The 16,488-nt window shown below is 42.3% G+C and overlaps 2 protein-coding genes across 2 annotated transcripts in view; both read left to right on the top strand.

The window, feature by feature from the left end:
- Positions 1-209: 209 nt before the first annotated feature.
- rnf182 (ring finger protein 182) lies at positions 210-2,602 on the top strand (the record flags this gene model as incomplete). Its single annotated transcript, XM_080778919.1, has 2 exons — positions 210-248; positions 1,454-2,602. The coding sequence occupies 2 exons, from the start codon at positions 210-212 to the stop codon at positions 2,600-2,602; spliced, it is 1,188 nt and encodes a 395-aa protein (XP_080635045.1).
- A 9,416-nt stretch (positions 2,603-12,018) lies between these two features.
- Positions 12,019-16,488, top strand: part of ranbp9 (RAN binding protein 9) — a 40,634-nt gene continuing 36,164 nt past the window's right edge. Inside the window, exon 1 of the mRNA XM_080778765.1 lies at positions 12,019-12,652. Coding sequence (XP_080634891.1) covers positions 12,433-12,652 — 220 coding nt within the window. The 5' untranslated portion in view covers positions 12,019-12,432. The remainder of the gene's footprint in view (positions 12,653-16,488) is intronic.

Here is a 16,488-nt window from a genome sequence, read left to right as displayed (position 1 = left end):
ACTTTATACCTCATACTAAGCATTTAAAGTATGAGGTATAAAGTACGGTATAAGTTGAGGTAAGTTGCACGCTCTGCTCGTGCACAAGTAGGCCATTCATGGACTACAAGTGGCCACAAGTAGGCCAATAGCCTTCTTGTAGGCACAAGTTGGCAGCTCGACAGAGTGTATTTCTAGTTCCGTGCTGGAAGGTGTTGTCATGTTAGATAATGGGTCCGCAGATATTGAGCGCTGTGATTGGCTGGAAGGTGTGTCATTCTGTGCTGTGATCAGCTGAGCATGGCATAACGGGTGTGCCACAGGGACACCCGTTATATATAAGTGGCACACTGGCATATATGGGGGGTGGATAGAGGGGGAGCCAGGGGGGAGTAACGTAGCCTATGTCGTATCCCAGAACGGGTATGGACTAGTATACGGAAACGGGCAGTGAATGACACGATGGGAATTCACATTTACTGCCCCAAGATGTTCAAACTTAACTATAAGGACTCAAATTTCATTGTACAGAGGTCTTAAGTAGATTAATTGACAAGCAGCATCCTCTTTGAACTCATTCATCTCTCTCTCACTCACTCACTCACTCACTCACACACACTCACACACGCACACGCACACACAAACACAGTCGAGACATGCTCAACCGTCACTTGCATGTTGCAATATGTGCTATCTCTCTCTCTCTCTGTGTGGGATGTGTGTGTGTGCGGGACAGAGTCACTAATTGGACTGAATTTGAGCGCCTAACAAAAGATTGTCCTGGAACATACCAGAGCTCCCTCTGTACAAACCCTGCTTTGTTGTTGCTGCTTGTTCTGTGCTAGTGCTGTGTTAACAGTTAGCCTGTATACATCCATGACCTCTCTACCCCCTTCTCACTCTCTAGCTATCGCTCTCTCTCTGTCTCTCTTTACCTCTCTCCATCTCTCCCTCCACCAGTCTTTTTCCACCTCACTTTCTACAGTACTCTCTCTACCCCACTCGTTCGCCCTCTCTCATCTCTCTTTCTAGCTTAGTACATTTTCCTCTGTACTCTTTCTCTCTAGTTACCCAACTTCTGGTCTTCGCACCCCGAGGCCCAGAGCCACACACACACACACACACACACACACACACACACACACACACACACACACACACACACACACACACACACACACACACACACACACACACACACACACACACACACACACAAACACACACACACAGAAATCTAGCAACTCCCCACCCCCCCACTCCCTCTCACGCTCTACCGCGTCTCACATGCCCATTTCCGAATCTCTCTCTCTCTGACTGACACGCACACGCACACACACACACACACACACACACACACACACACACACACACACACACACACACACGTCATACACACATACAGTGAGTCCACAACAGAGTGCAGCACACTCCAAACCTTCTCCAGAGTTGATTCCCGTGTCTCTCCCATCAGCCTCAATGGGACGCTCTGTTTGGCCACCATCGCGTCCCCCTGCTCCATGGCTGGATCATCATTGTGTTGACCGCCCTGCTCCATGGCTGGATCATCATTGTGTTGACCGCCGGGCCGTCCAGTCCAGGTGAGAGGATGCTCCAGCGACAGGACACTGTGGACGGCAGGAGCATGGGAGGGGGGGGCGACGACGGCAACGGAGGGGTGAGCAGCGTGTCCGTGGCCATGGAGGAGGGACTACTGAGCGCGGACGAGCTGGAGTGCAAGATCTGCTACTGCCCCTTCAGCCTGGGCGGGCGGCGGCCCAAGGTCCTCAACTGCCGCCACCGCCTCTGTGCCAAGTGCCTCGCCAAGATCCTGGCGCTGGGCGAGTCCCCACCGTACGCCGTGGTCTGCCCGTTCTGCCGCTACGTCACCGGCCTGCCGGGGCCGGCGGGGGCCGTGGGCGCCCTGCCTGACGACCGCGGCCTGGTGGCGGTGCTGGCGCTGCAGAGCCACAACCACCGCAACCTCCGCTACCACCACCAGCGCCACCAGGGCGGCACCACTGAGCTGCTGCTCAGCCCCGGGAACCTGAGCTCACTGGTGGGCTGCTACGCCACGGCCACCGCAGGGGGCACCGCCTCCTCCCTCGGCGGCGCCGCCACTTCCACCGCCACCACCTACTCCTCCATCCGCGGCTCGCCCAACTTCGTGGTCATCACCATCATGGAGCCGCCGCCGCCTGGCCTCGGCGCTCAGGACTCCGCCCACCAGCAGCAGCACCAGCCTCATAACCCCCACGGAGCTTCCTATCCGCCGGGGCTAGGACTGGCGTCCATCCGGAGGTCCTCCTCCGGAGGAGGAGGAGGAGGAGGAGGAGGAGGCCAGCGCTCGTCCGTCACGGACTCCATGACGTCCATCACGCAGCGGTGGACGGTGTGGAACTGCGCGGCGCTCCTGTGCCAGACGTCGGCCCGGGCTCTGGTGTGGGCGCTGGGCCTGCTGTACTTCAGCTCGCTGCCCATGGGCGTCTACCTGCTCATCATGCAGAGGACCACTCTGGGCGTGCTCCTGGTGAGCCTGGTGCCTGCCAGCCTGGTGATGGTCATGGTCTACGGCTTCTGCCAGTGCATCTGCCATGAGTTCTGGGACTGCATGCCACCATAGCCTGGCCCCTCTATCCCCACCACCACCCCAAAGGACAACAACATTTGGACGATAGTTTTGTTTTCCATGGAGGCCTGGAATGTTCCATTTTGACTACATGGTGCTATGGGTGCTGTACATGACTGGGAACAGTAATGTCTGAATCGTTGGGACGGCTGACTCATTCTTCAGTTCATTCACAGTTAGGCCAGTCAATCTAAGCTAAAAAGGGGTGTGACCCAAAATAAATTGCAATAGTAATAGTTCAAGGTGTGCTGACCTCATCACATTTGGGCACATTTGGGTAAGTGGCTATGGCCGTTTTAGCCCAAGGAGTGTTTTCCAAATCATGAAAACCCTATAGTTTGACACATTGCATGCTTCTTAAAGCATAATTAAAATTAGATGTTTTTTTAATGGTATAGGCCTACTTCAACTTTCAACCCCTGAATTTACCATGATCCAAAATTTCTACTACTCCAAATCTTAGTTCATGTTAATTTGGGCAGTGGCCTCAGTATTAGGCTTGCAACTCTCTTAGCGATTTATCCTAATTACTTTTACCGATGAATCAAGAAGCAAATGCATCATATATTTTATTATTTATATAATCAATGAATCCACGCAAAAATAATTCTAATACATTTTTTAATAATCGACTAAATTGTTTAGTATGATTAACCACTTAAGCCCCTTTTATATTACATTGTATAATGATTGTCACACACAAGTAGCGACAATAGCAAGAACTACAAGCTATTTTTGAAAATAGATCAGTTCGATTAACTGTTGCACGTACTGAATACATTTATTCAAGTTCTGTACTTAAGTATAATTTGAGATAGGCATACTTTTGCTTTACTTGAGTATAGGCTATTTCCATTTACTATCATCTCTGGAAACCTCATGTGTCCAAAACTGTTACCTTTCAGGATTCAAATTTAAAAAGTAGCAGATCTACAAACTCAAAACCTGTCGATTCACGCTGCGTTTCAAGTTTGTGGCTTGTAGATGTAATGTAAATAAGGCATTCATTTACCACAAAACACAACAGGTTAGAATATGGAGATAAGAGTTTTCTGCAACAATATAAGTTTGTGGCTTGTAGATGTAATGTAAATAAGGCATTCATTTACCACAAAACACAACAGGTTAGAATATGGAGATAAGAGTTTTCTGCAACAATATAAGTTTGTGGCTTGTAGATGTAATGTAAATAAGGCATTCATTTACCACAAAACACAACAGGTTAGAATATGGAGATAAGAGTTTTCTGCAACAATATATTTCTACTTTCTATTCAAAATATAGATTTTATTTTTTACTCCACTACAATTATTTACAACAGAATACTGTGCCCATGCTTATGCAGTATTATTATAGGTTAATCTACTCAGCAACACGTTTTTAAATGGAGTCCCACATTTACCAACTGCAACATTAAAGTGAACAACACATTCATGCATTAGGTAATTTTGCTTCAATGTTATATATTTAAAAGTATATTTTGATCAATACTTTTGTACTTTCACTCAAGTCAAATTATGAATACCGTACATACCTTTTACTTGTAACAGAGTATTTTTATATTGTGGTATTGCTACTTTTACTAAAACAGGTCTTCAACATTTCTAGGCTAAGGACCCCATAGCTATAGAAAGAGATTCATGTTAAGTGTGTGTTTCAAGACCTCTAACTCTTTCAGCGCCACCTGGTGGTCACCAGTTTAGGCTTTGAGTGCCAATTCTCCCATTATAAAAAAAGAAATAAATTGTAATTATATTATGCATGTAATGTGCATTAGAGGAATTTTCAAAATATGGATAAAAAACCCAAGGGATCACGTCTTGTCGTCCGTGGCATCCGGTCCATAATTGGCAATTAGACGTCTTGACGTTTTTGGCTCTTTGTAAACTTGACCTTTGGCTATTCACCGAAAATAGCCGGAATTTACAAGCTCAGAACGCAAGTTTGTTGTGAGCTTGTTGTAGATCTGATATTTTCGGCTAGAATAGGAATGCGATTCAAGGGTTCAAGTGGTTAATGTAAAAAGAATATATATATATATATATATATATATATATAGCAGCAGTATCTCTGAGGAGACGACCCCTGTTGAAGACCCCTGTACTAAAACATTACAGTGTTTCTTCCACCACTGGTGGGGGTGGTGGAGTGTGTGGGGTACATTTCAGATGGTATTTGCAGTTTGTGGGGCATCTTTAGTGCTAACACGTTGGTTGTATTAACGGTTAATGTAATAAACATCAGACTTGTGCTACTAGAAATGCCAGAATATGATTGATTACATACACATACCTATACATACAAAGTGAAAGGGACACACAATTGCATTGGAGTGGCTGCATGTTATGTCGTTGCGTTGCGTACATACATTGTGAGCTTGTAGAATAGATTGTCTATTTTCAAAAGGGTTTTATATATTGAGAACCTTTAATGGTACCTTGTGTAAATTCGTAATTGTTATGCCAATATTGAACTGTTACTCAAGTATTTTCAATTCTGGACGTTTACTTATATTTCTATATTATATTTCTATATTGCTGCTTGGTCCTGTCAAAAGTATATCATGCTTTTGTAATGAAATAATAGTCTATGGTTACAAATATACTAGTAATATGGTATAGTAAATAATTGAATGCTCTATTATTATTATTATTATTACTACTTGTGCAAGCAGAGCGCGCAAGTAATAGTTTTTTCGTCTAGGACGATGTTTGATGCGTATGCGCCGTCTCTAATCAACTTACAAAATTACATATACATAGAAAACATATCATTACGTCACCATCTAAAACCAATTACACCCTGGTTGTAATTGGTTCCTTTAATCCACATCTTTATTACCTCATCATTGATAGCTATACCAGTTTACCCTGACGTCATACAGTATGCTGGGATGATACATATGCATCAAAAGGGGCGCAAAGTAACCACAGTATAACTTCAACTTACAAATTACATATACATTTCCTTATTGACAATTTCAAATAAATAATTCAATAATTATACAGTATACGTGATAACATATTTTCTCTCAGTTTATATACCTTTTTTTCATCAGATATCGATGATTTATTTTTCTTTGAGAAACAAAAAATGGATCCAGGACAGTTCTAAATTGATAGAACTGTATTTCTTTTATAGATAGAAACTTCTACCATACTTCACAATACTACTTTTTTACATGCAAAAACTAGGTACGTAGCAAATAGCTAAACCTAAAAATTCAATATTTCAAACGTTCTTTCACAGAGAAGCTGAGATTTGACAGTATGTAGCGGTCGACAGTATACTTGCGCGCTCTGCTTGCGCACTATAGTAGGCCATCCTAGTGTGCAACAAGCAAGTAGGCACTCGACAGTTCTAGTTATTATCATTATTATCTTCTTTCTTTCTCATCTTTGCATATTGTATAATCCATTATATAATCACATTTAAAAGTTTGGGTAGTCTACATAATATACAGTCTTGACATAATTAGACTTTGCGGGGGAATTTAGCTTGATGATCTGTTATTTTTGGTGACGAGATTTGGTGTAGAGAGAAAGTGCACAAATGTGCTCCTCCCCACTTCTAAAAGTAGCACTACACCCCTGTACAATTTTGAGGTACAGTACTTACTTCATTTGAGCATTCACATTTTCAATACTTCTCCATGACATCTCAGAGGCAAATATTGTACCTTTAAGGCGAGACACTACAGGTGAAATCATGATTTTTATTTTTATTTTATTTTTTGCTATTTTGCTTCCTAAACATGTTTTCTTTCAAACTAAAGCAAAATACACATTAAAAATACAGATTTAGATGTTTATTTTGATAGTTTATTTTAGCCAATGACAGCTCGTTTTTCTGGGTGAAAATCCACCATCTCTATTTTCATGATTGGTTGTTGGTACAAAGGAAGTGACCATATTTGGTTGTTGTTGTTGCCAAGGTTTGGATGAGATATTTTGTCTCCAAATAGTGGCTTCAAATAAAACGTTTTGGAATTTTACAATACAAATCTTTAGGCTGTTTTCTCAAAATAAGTTTTCCTCATACCTGGGACAAAGAATCTCCACTTCAGTTGAACTCACATACACCAAACGTTCCAGTCTCATTCATAGTGTGATAATTAGAGATATCAAAAATCCCATGTGTAATTTTCTTTGTCTCTAATGTGTCAACAAAATGAAATGATAATTTTGAACCTGGCTTTATCCGATCTTCAGATTTATCGTCCCGAAATGTATGCAAATGAACGCATTTAATGCATAATTTGCATATTTAAACATATAATTTCAGAAGACTGAAAATCTTATTTTTAATATAAGTAATCAACTGGAGAAGTTTCATTGTGATAGCTATTATTTAACTTTTTTTCCCTATTCACCTGGGGTGTCTCGCCACTCCACTACTTTATTTGAAAGTGTTTGTTACCTGCAGGCTGCTACATTTAGATTATTAGTAAAAAACATATACACTATCAAGCCGATTTATTGATTGATTATCTATTTTTCAAATTGAAAATATCTGATCTACAAGCTCACAGTGTGACGCATTGTGGGCTAGAAGACTGCGCCCACGACCTGGCCGCATCATCGAGGGGCGTTTATTCCAGTTTACCTCCTGGATCAATCTGATTACTACACTGGAGAGAGGTATAAAAGGTTTGCAGTCTTCATTCCTCACTTCATTCCGACACTTTCACAAATTTCTCTCAACACATATAATAAGAAGAAATCACTAATGGCATGTTTCCTTGTATAGTCAACCTACACCTGAACCTATCTGAATGCATGCTACTGACACTTACCTGGCTACACACGACGAGGAACGAAGTACTTGCCTGAGGGCGGCCTGTGGAAGGAAAAATGTATATTAAATGAAAGACTTACCGTGAGCCCCGAAATAAATTACCTACCTGCTCGACCTGTGGAAAGAAATACCTACCGATGTCCTGGAAAAGGGAAAGAACCTGAAAAGGAAGAATTGTATAAATTATTTCATGCATTGTATGCTCTCCTCCTACGTTAAAGGAGAAATCCACACCAAAACACATGCAGCCTACCCTGAATCAGCCTATAATCCTGTCCCAACATACATCTTGGCCTTGAATTGTTTCATAGATGCCCCCTGTTCTCCATTTTCCCCACCCCTCCCACAGTAAAATGAAGCTAGAATGGTAGAAAGCTAGTTGTCTTCATTCTAATGCGGGTATTTTAGTAGCTACAAACTTTTTTCCTCGCGAATCGTCTATTAATAGTGTCCTGGTACTCACACATGCATCGTTTGTACTTTGTTACCCTCAAGCTGCTGTTCAGAACCATGGGCCGGGCCTTCATTTTCAGGCAAGTTGAGAACTCTTATCGCTGGGTCTGGAATTCAAAGTAGTCTGGAAGTCTGGAATTCAAAAGTACTTGAGTAAAAGTACAAAAGTAATGGCATAAAAATGTAGGCTACTTAAAGTACCAAAAGTACTCATTATACAGAATGTCCAATTTCAAGTTTTCATAGGGGGATACAGTCTTCTGATCTAGCCTGGCTAATAAGCCAGACCAAATCAGCCATTGGCAAAAAGAAAAGCCTGCCGGCGGATTGAGTCTGGCTTATTAGCCAGGCTACTTCTGCTCAGCTGTGTGCAGAAGAAGTTGCTGCACAATGTTGGTGATATTGTGTTGATATCGCTTCCATCTTGGAGCATCATTCTACCATTTTTTTAGTTTATAGTTATTTGTTGCTTCTACCCTTAGCTTTAATGCGGACTTTCCATTTTGTTTCACTATAGCCTATATATTATATTGTGTTGTAAGGCAACTGAAGTTCCCCTGCAGTAGGCCTATTAATAAGGATCTATTTAACTTCAAAACAATGTATTCTTTGAAGGCATGGTCTTTACTAGTGAGTTATAAAATGTGACAACATAACCAAAAACTCCTAAGTCTAAGTAGGCTGTACATTACTAGTAATAGTATAGCCTACTGTACAGTATAAATGGAAAGAAGGGCCACCCCAGCACATTTCACCACCTGCTATTTTTTAATCCTGTAAGTGAGTAGCCTATACTGTATTTTAAGATTTTGCCAGGTACCAGGCTCAACTAAAGTACAGTGGGATTCATTCCCAAACCTTAAAAGTCACACAATTTTGACCCAAATAATTCATTAAAAGCCCATCTTGACATTTTCACAACATAAATAGAAAATAAATGTGCAGAAAAATCTGATCACATTCTTTTTTTTAGGGCATGCCTTCTCTGAGTGCACCTATAATACTACTTTTGCTCATAATAACGGCCTCTCATACTGAGCCACTAGAGGGTGCTAATATCATGATTTGTTTCTGCCTACTTGCACGTTCCATCACTATTAAAGGGCCACTTCACCCCTTTTGCAACCAGATCTTATTAAATTCAAAGGGCCTTTTTCTCTATGAGAAAACATGTTTACATTGTCAAAGCAAACGTGAAATATACTAGTCTGTCTTATGAAACCATGACAATGTTGCATTTTTCTCTAAGATAAGATATACTTGGTTCTATAGGGGCGTCCTCTGCGAAATGGGTTAATATTGCATCACAATCATTTTAAGCCCTGTATCATCACTTTGTCCCTGTAAGCTTGTACATCTTATTTCGGAACATTTTAGAAAGAGTGTTTGGAAATGTTTGACACTAAATCTGTAAATCTCTTCTGGAGGACCTGGCACGTACAGTCAATTTTTGCATGTGGATACACATCAATGTGAGGGTTCTTGACATGAAAAAATGTTTGAGAACAACCAATATGCCATATGTTAGACACCAAATGCCAGAGGTTTGTCAAGGGTCAGTTTGGAAAGCTATCATGTGGTTCTTCTACTATCTACAATTGGAATATCCCAGATGTAGATGACTCCACGCATCTGCTGCTACAACAAGTAGCCTAGCTTAAAACAAACACTTCAAACATAAATCAGATTTAATGAAAACACTTCGCTGCCATCTGAAACATGTGCATTTTCCTGAGAGGACACAGTGTTAGACTAACCAGTCCTTCACTACAGGGACGTCTCACATCAACTCAGATTCCTTTTCTGTGATGCAACCAGCAACATTTCCACATGTCCCACCGGCCACCATTCACTGTGTTGGGAAAGAGACAGGCCAAAACAATCAAAGTTGAACATTCATAATATTAGACAACATCAGTGGTAAAAAAACGTAGCCTACCCGTACTCAGATTTATTGCTTAAGTAAACTAACAATACCGATATAAATACTATGTTACAAGCAAAAGTCCAAAAGTATTGGCGTCAAACTTTACTCACACCCAGAAAGATTGATTGCAGCTGATGGTTGCTCAACTTGCTCAGATGGTCGTGGTGACGGCCATTTTTGTATACCACACCATAGATAACCAATATAAGGCAAACATTTCCAAATTTCATCATGCTTTAAGTATCATGTGACATGTCAAACTAGGTGTTTTCATGATTCTGAATCCATTTAAGCATTAGTTTTGCACGGAAAACACTCCTTGGCCTAAAAACAGCCATAGCTGTCATCACATGTGATGAGGTCAGCACAAGTGGCTATGGCCGACTTTAGGCCAAGGATAGCTCTGGTCCATAGCTCTAATGCGTTGCATTTAGAGCTATGTTACTGTCAACTTCCGGGGCTCGCATGAGTGTGAGCCCCGGAAGTTGACAGAGCTAGGTCAAGGAGTGTTTTTTGTGCAAAACTAATGCTTGGAATGGATTCAGAATCATGAAAACGCTGTAGTTTGACATGTCACATGCTACTTAAAGTATGATGAAATTTGGAGAAAAAATGCCTTATTGGTTGTCTTGGTTATATTGGTGTGGTATACAAAAATGGCCATTCGCGATGTTTCCGGCAGAGCAGACCTTTCATTCTGACCAAGTGAATAGAAAAAACACAAATAAAAAGTATGTCATGACATCACAGGTTAATCTCAGCTATTCCTTGAGTTTAAGGCTAAGTCCATGTGTCTTGCTCAGTGACACATACTGCTGTAGTGACCTTCTGATCGATCACCAGACGGCTACCCACTACATTACGGCTGCCCCAAGAAAAAAGTATACTGATGTTGTGAAAATACTCAAGTAAATTAAAATAAAATACCTAAAAATGTTCAGTATTTGAGGAAATGTGCTTAGTACTTTTCACCACTGGGAAACATGAGGCTTTAACATGTTAGACACATAATGGTGGTGATATTGATAATGATGCTTTCACGTCTTTTGGTAGTACCTTTATGTTTGTCATTGCCATGTCTGGCCAACTGTAGCCTACTATTGAGCAGTGAGATTGATTTGAACGATTAAATCTGAAGATGATGGAAATAACTCACAGAAAATCCATGATGGAAATACATACAGTAAAACCCTTCAAAAATCTGTCCATGTGTTTGTTGAAGTTCCATGGCTCCTGCGATCAATAAAGTCTGTGTCTGTCTGTCAGTCAGTCTGTGTCTGTCTGTCTGTGTCACTTAGTACACTAGTATATGTTTTAGTTTTGTTTAGATGAGTAATTATGTTTTTGTATAATTTGTTTAAAGGCATAGTAACTTTGTGTTTACAAAACAATAATAATAATTTTTCATCAGCTACTAGACTCAACTGGAGTAGTAATTAACTGCCCTCTCTGTGTCTTTTGGTGTTTTCACTGTATGTTTTAGTTTTGATTGAAATTGATTGATTGATATCGTTCCTAATATATATAAACGACATGACATCAGCTTGTGACTGCAACTCGTTCCTGTTCTGATGACTGACTCGGCACTGCTGGTCTCGGACAGGAACAAATTGCATGTTGAAAAGGCCCTCAGCTCTGAACTAGAATCTGCACCTGGGTGCAAGATGAAATGACCTATCTAGGTTCCATCCTGGAGGCAAATCTTCCGGGTGATAAAACGCCATACCAACAGCCATTAAGACATGTGAATCCCTTGACTCCTTCAAAACCACTCTCAAAGAGCACCTACGGACAGCTGCAATTCAAAACTGGCCCCTGTAAATTGAGTACCCTCCACCATACTGTACATGTTTTTCCTTACTTTCTTTATATGATGATTTCCTGTCTTTTTTATAGAAGTGTATATTTGTACGTCTTTAAATGTTCTGATAAATTGAAAAAGGTGGACCCTGTTGTAAACAAGTGTAATGCTTAATCATGGTTCGTTCACAAAATAACAGTTTTTGTATTCATTTGAAATGTACCCATTCTGCATACTGTGAAATAAAAATGTCAATCAAATTGACACACACACACACACACACACACACACACACACACACACACACACACTCTCTCTCTCTCTGCATCTGACCATAGAGGGTCTATTCTATTCTTGTAGGAAGTGACAGGAGCTGCAGTGAACCAATCGGATCGGAGGATAGAGCCTCAGACAACAAACAAAAGATCGAGGTTAGCACACAGATACTTCAGTGAGTGTGTTTAGTCTACTGCTTCACTGCTCTGACTCTGTCTCCCTGCAATGCACTGGTCCCCAAAACGTCCAGCAGTGTCGACAACGTCCGCTCTCTGAACCCCTTGACACGCCTGTCTAGTTGTAGAACGGCAGCTTTAGAATAGATCCGTGGCTTTGTGTTGTCAGCAAGCTTAATGTCAACCAGGGGGGGGGCTAACTAACTAGCAGACAGTGGCTACCTAGCCAGTTAGCGTAGCCTTGGCTAGCTACTGTAGCTAGCTGCGCTGCTAACTATCCCGACGCGACGGGTCCCTGTTGGGTGGGCTCTGGCTTGTTGCTCAAGCCAGTTTTTGTTTTTACTTTTTAAATTGAAATAAACTGTGGTGGTGGTAGGTGGTCGGTTAGGAAGGCATGTCGGGCCAGTCGTCGGGGGGTTGCGGCTTCCTCATGTCGGTGGTGGTCCACGGAGACTCGGCGCTCAACGAGCAGGAGAAGGAGCTCAACCGGAGGCTGCGGCGGTTGTACCCGGCCGTAGACGAGAACGAGACCCCGCTGCCTCGCTCCTGGAGCCCCAAGGACAAGTTCAGCTACATCGGCCTGTCGCAGAACAACCTGCGGGTGCACTACAAAGGTAAACGCGCACCCACGCGACGGCCGTGCCGGTACTTTTCGGCTCGAAACACGACAGAGAAATGGGATAAAAACACTTTTTTTTTTACCCCTCCTCCTCCGAACATAGTGGCGGCTAACTGTTAGCTCGGCTAGCTTGCTATGGTTAGCCGCAGCTGCCTGCCACGGCGGAGTTGGTGACCTGTCGAATGTTGCTACCGTACCGTGGGAAATGCTCTGGTTCTTTGAACCTAACCTCACATCACCAGATTTTACAGTCAAAACAAAATAACTTTATTTTATAATAATAATATGGAAAACAATCATTCATGTGTCGGAAATGTGTTAGAAATATTCACATAATTGAGGGGAAAAAACCCCTTATTTGATTACAAATTATATATATTTGTATGTCAATCAGTTATTTGGTTAATAATGCCACGGCTAGATTTTGCCTTTTGAAAATGTTTAGACATTTTGCACAGCGTCAGTGATGGAAAACAAGTAAACAACCACAACTACCAGTTTAGCTGAGATCTACTTGGTAAACAACACACCATTCGACCGGTCGCCGATTTCAGTGTAACGCATGCTAGCCCCAGCTGCCATTGTGGCTAAAAACAAAGTAGGCTAACGCTAGCAGCCTTCAACACAACAACAAGACAGAGGACATCTTGCAAAACCCAGCCAGCAGCTGACATCCAAAAACTGACCCAGTAGCTCTCTAGCTATCCTGCTAACCGTCTTATTCACCCTGCCGAGCATTACTGCTCTGATGTCATCGAGCTTACATGGTTGCTAATATGTTCTTACATGGTTGCTAATATGTTAGCTTAACTGTCAAAATGATTATTGTGACATTTCAATATACAATGACCATGACATGCAGCTGAAGATGGTCTAGAATGCAAGTCACACTGTCATAAGCTGTCCCGAGCAACCTGCCATTGTTGACAGCTGTGTTGTTAGTTAAGATTGTTAGGTAACGAGATTACAGGAAATGTCATGTAAAGCTAGAGTTCAGTTTAACAGAGGTGGCAGGCTTCCCAGCAACGGCAATTAAGTCTTCTCTGCTACTGAGCTTTTCCTATCAAGTTTTTTTTTCTTTCTTTTTTTGACATTCAGGTTTGACTAGCTGCTTAGCTAGAGTAGGGTAGGGTTGTTTTTGATGCAGTCCTACTAGTGAAGGCAAAAAAAATGGGGGGGGGGGGGTTATTAGGTGTGACTTTGTTTCCTGGGTGTGTGTTCTACAACACTTTTGGTTATGTCTTGCAATTTTTCTGTCTGAAGAACAAAAGCATCTGAATCTGTCATGTGTGATAAGTTGTTCTCAAACTTTTTCATATCATGTCATGAACCACATTTTCAAAGAGCTGATGTATATTGGGTTAAAGTGATTTAACTTATTTTGAAGCCACATTATAGCCAGTGGGCCACAGGCCCAAAAGCTCAAGGAATAGGGTTTAACCTGTGATGTCATGCCGTACCTTTTTATTCGTGTTTTTTCTATGCATTTGGTCATTAAGGTCCACAGGATGAGAGGCCTGCTCTGCCGGAAACATCACGTAAAAACGTTATGGCCATTTTTGTATACCACACCATAGATGACCAATATAAGGCAACATTTTTCAAATTTCATCAGAAAGACATGGCTGCTTTTACTCTTGGGACGTGTGGAGTGTTGTCCCAGCGTTTTAGTGAAGGTACCTCCAGCTTCCCTGCGTTGGCTGATCTGAGTGCGCGGGAGGGTTTGTAGGGTACAATCATACTTGTGAGATATGGGGGAGCCCGGGAGCCATGCCTTTGGTTGCTTTGAATGCCAGCATCAGAGTTTGTATTCTGTGCGGGCAGCGACCGGGAGCCAATGGAGGGAGCGAATATGAGTATGACTGAAGAGCGAAGTATGGTGGCCGAGAGTCAGACAAAAAATAATAATATATATATATCATTGAGGATGCGCTAGGACGTGTCCAATGCATGCGTCGGTTGGATTCCCTAGGACGTGTGGACACGTTGGATGGACAGAAACAGTTTAAGGTCATATAGACAATTTTTAAGCCAACATTTTAAATCCATATATATCTCCCTCTAGCATCCCCTGTATGATGATGCTGGGCTGTTTTCCTGCAGGCAGACACTACCGTTGGTATAGTTCGGGGTGTGAGGGGGAGGTGAGGTGGAGTCTTAGCCAATGAGCACAGTTTTATAATGAATACGCGAATTATGCGATGCAATATATATTCCCCCTAAAACAAATCTTAGTTTTACCTACATTCTTAACGATTTTTTTAATTGAAATTATGAGAATCGGTATGTACCGCTTCATGGTCTTGGTGGCAGTAGCAGGCAGCAGCCTCACAACGGTGCATGTTTCTCGTGTTGACGTGACGGGTCATTCAGACGATGATCTGACCCCCATCCAAAACTCCTGGTTACATCAATATCGTTCATGTGAAGCGGGTTGTATGTGGTTATTTGTTGAAATGGTGGAAGTCGCTATAGTGAATCACCAGTCACCACCACCGGATCACCGCGGCTCTGTCGGCGCGACTGTCTGGCGGGTTGAAATGTGGATTCTACAGTGGTTGCGGTTGTGGTCAATGATGACTGATCATCATAGGGAATCAGCGGGCAATATATATTTTATATGCACCGCCACCGATTACAAATAAAAGAGAATTAATATGTTGACAGCAGAGTGAGCTTCTGCCTCCACCGCCACTTCCTCATTTGCGAGAATTGCGACCACGCCACGGGACTCGTGTGATATTGTAGATGTACGATAGAAATTAATAATTTTTAATGCCATATTTAGCCATACGAGCGCAAATATACATTGCGTCCCTCCCAGCAGCAACAAGTTCAACCCCATAGCCTGAAGTGACCTGGCTCGGCCAATAGAATGACGGGGGGAGGGGGGTGGAGCTAGATTTTAATCTGTTTGGAACAGGGGGGCAGTCAGACAAATATTTTGTGAAGCCACCAAGGAAATCGGGATTTCCTGAAAGTTCATATAATGGCCTGTTGTGGCGCTGTCATTGGGCCCAAAAAAAACCATAGCCCCATAGAAGTCCATGTATTTGGGCCCAACTTCACCTAGACTGTATTACCTTAATAAACATGGTCATGAATACTTTCTGCTTCCAGTCACTAGTTTAAAGTCTCATTTCTAATGTCATAATATTCTTTTTGGAAAATTATGGTCCCATTTATATAAAAAATGACCATAAAGTCGCGTATGTTCTGAGGGGCGTGGCTACCGTACAGTCTATGATCGGGATTCCCCACCCACTCGAGTCAAAATTAAAACCAACTAAGAAGAACGGGGGGGAGAAGTCCCGCCTCGTTGTCTGGGCTAGCTGGGCCTAAACGGATCTAGTTTATCATGTCACCTTTAGCATGTGACATGTTAAACTAGGGGGTTTTCATGATTCACATTTGTGCTGACTGTTATGGCTGTTCTTAAGGAGTGTTTTTGTGCAAAACTAATGCTTGGAATGGATTCAGAATCATGAAAATCCCCTAGTGTTACAGTCACAATTGCTGGACCTTAATGACCAAATTAATAGAAATAAAAAATCACACCCGTGTGAACTGAGTGGTGCAGCTCCCCCCCCACCTCTCTCTCTCTCTCTCTCTCTCTCCCTATCTCATTAGCAGGCAACATTGAAGCACTATCTCTCTCTGTTTCTGGCGCCCCCTACTGGTACGCTATAGTACTCGTGCTCATGGCCACATAGGTGCATGGGCACATAGGTAGCCACCATAGACTGTAAAAAATATGGACAAAGCGTTCCGCGGGTCTAACATGAATGTAAAATGAAGCCTGTAAGTCCTTGCAATGGAAGTCGCCATCTT

This window comes from Protomyctophum bolini (genome assembly GCF_963924005.1).
Source record: "Protomyctophum bolini genome assembly, chromosome: 12".
NCBI classification, from domain to species: Eukaryota; Metazoa; Chordata; class Actinopteri; order Myctophiformes; family Myctophidae; genus Protomyctophum; species Protomyctophum bolini.
Note: the sequence above shows the minus strand (reverse complement) of the source record. Positions and strands in the feature narration are given on the sequence as shown.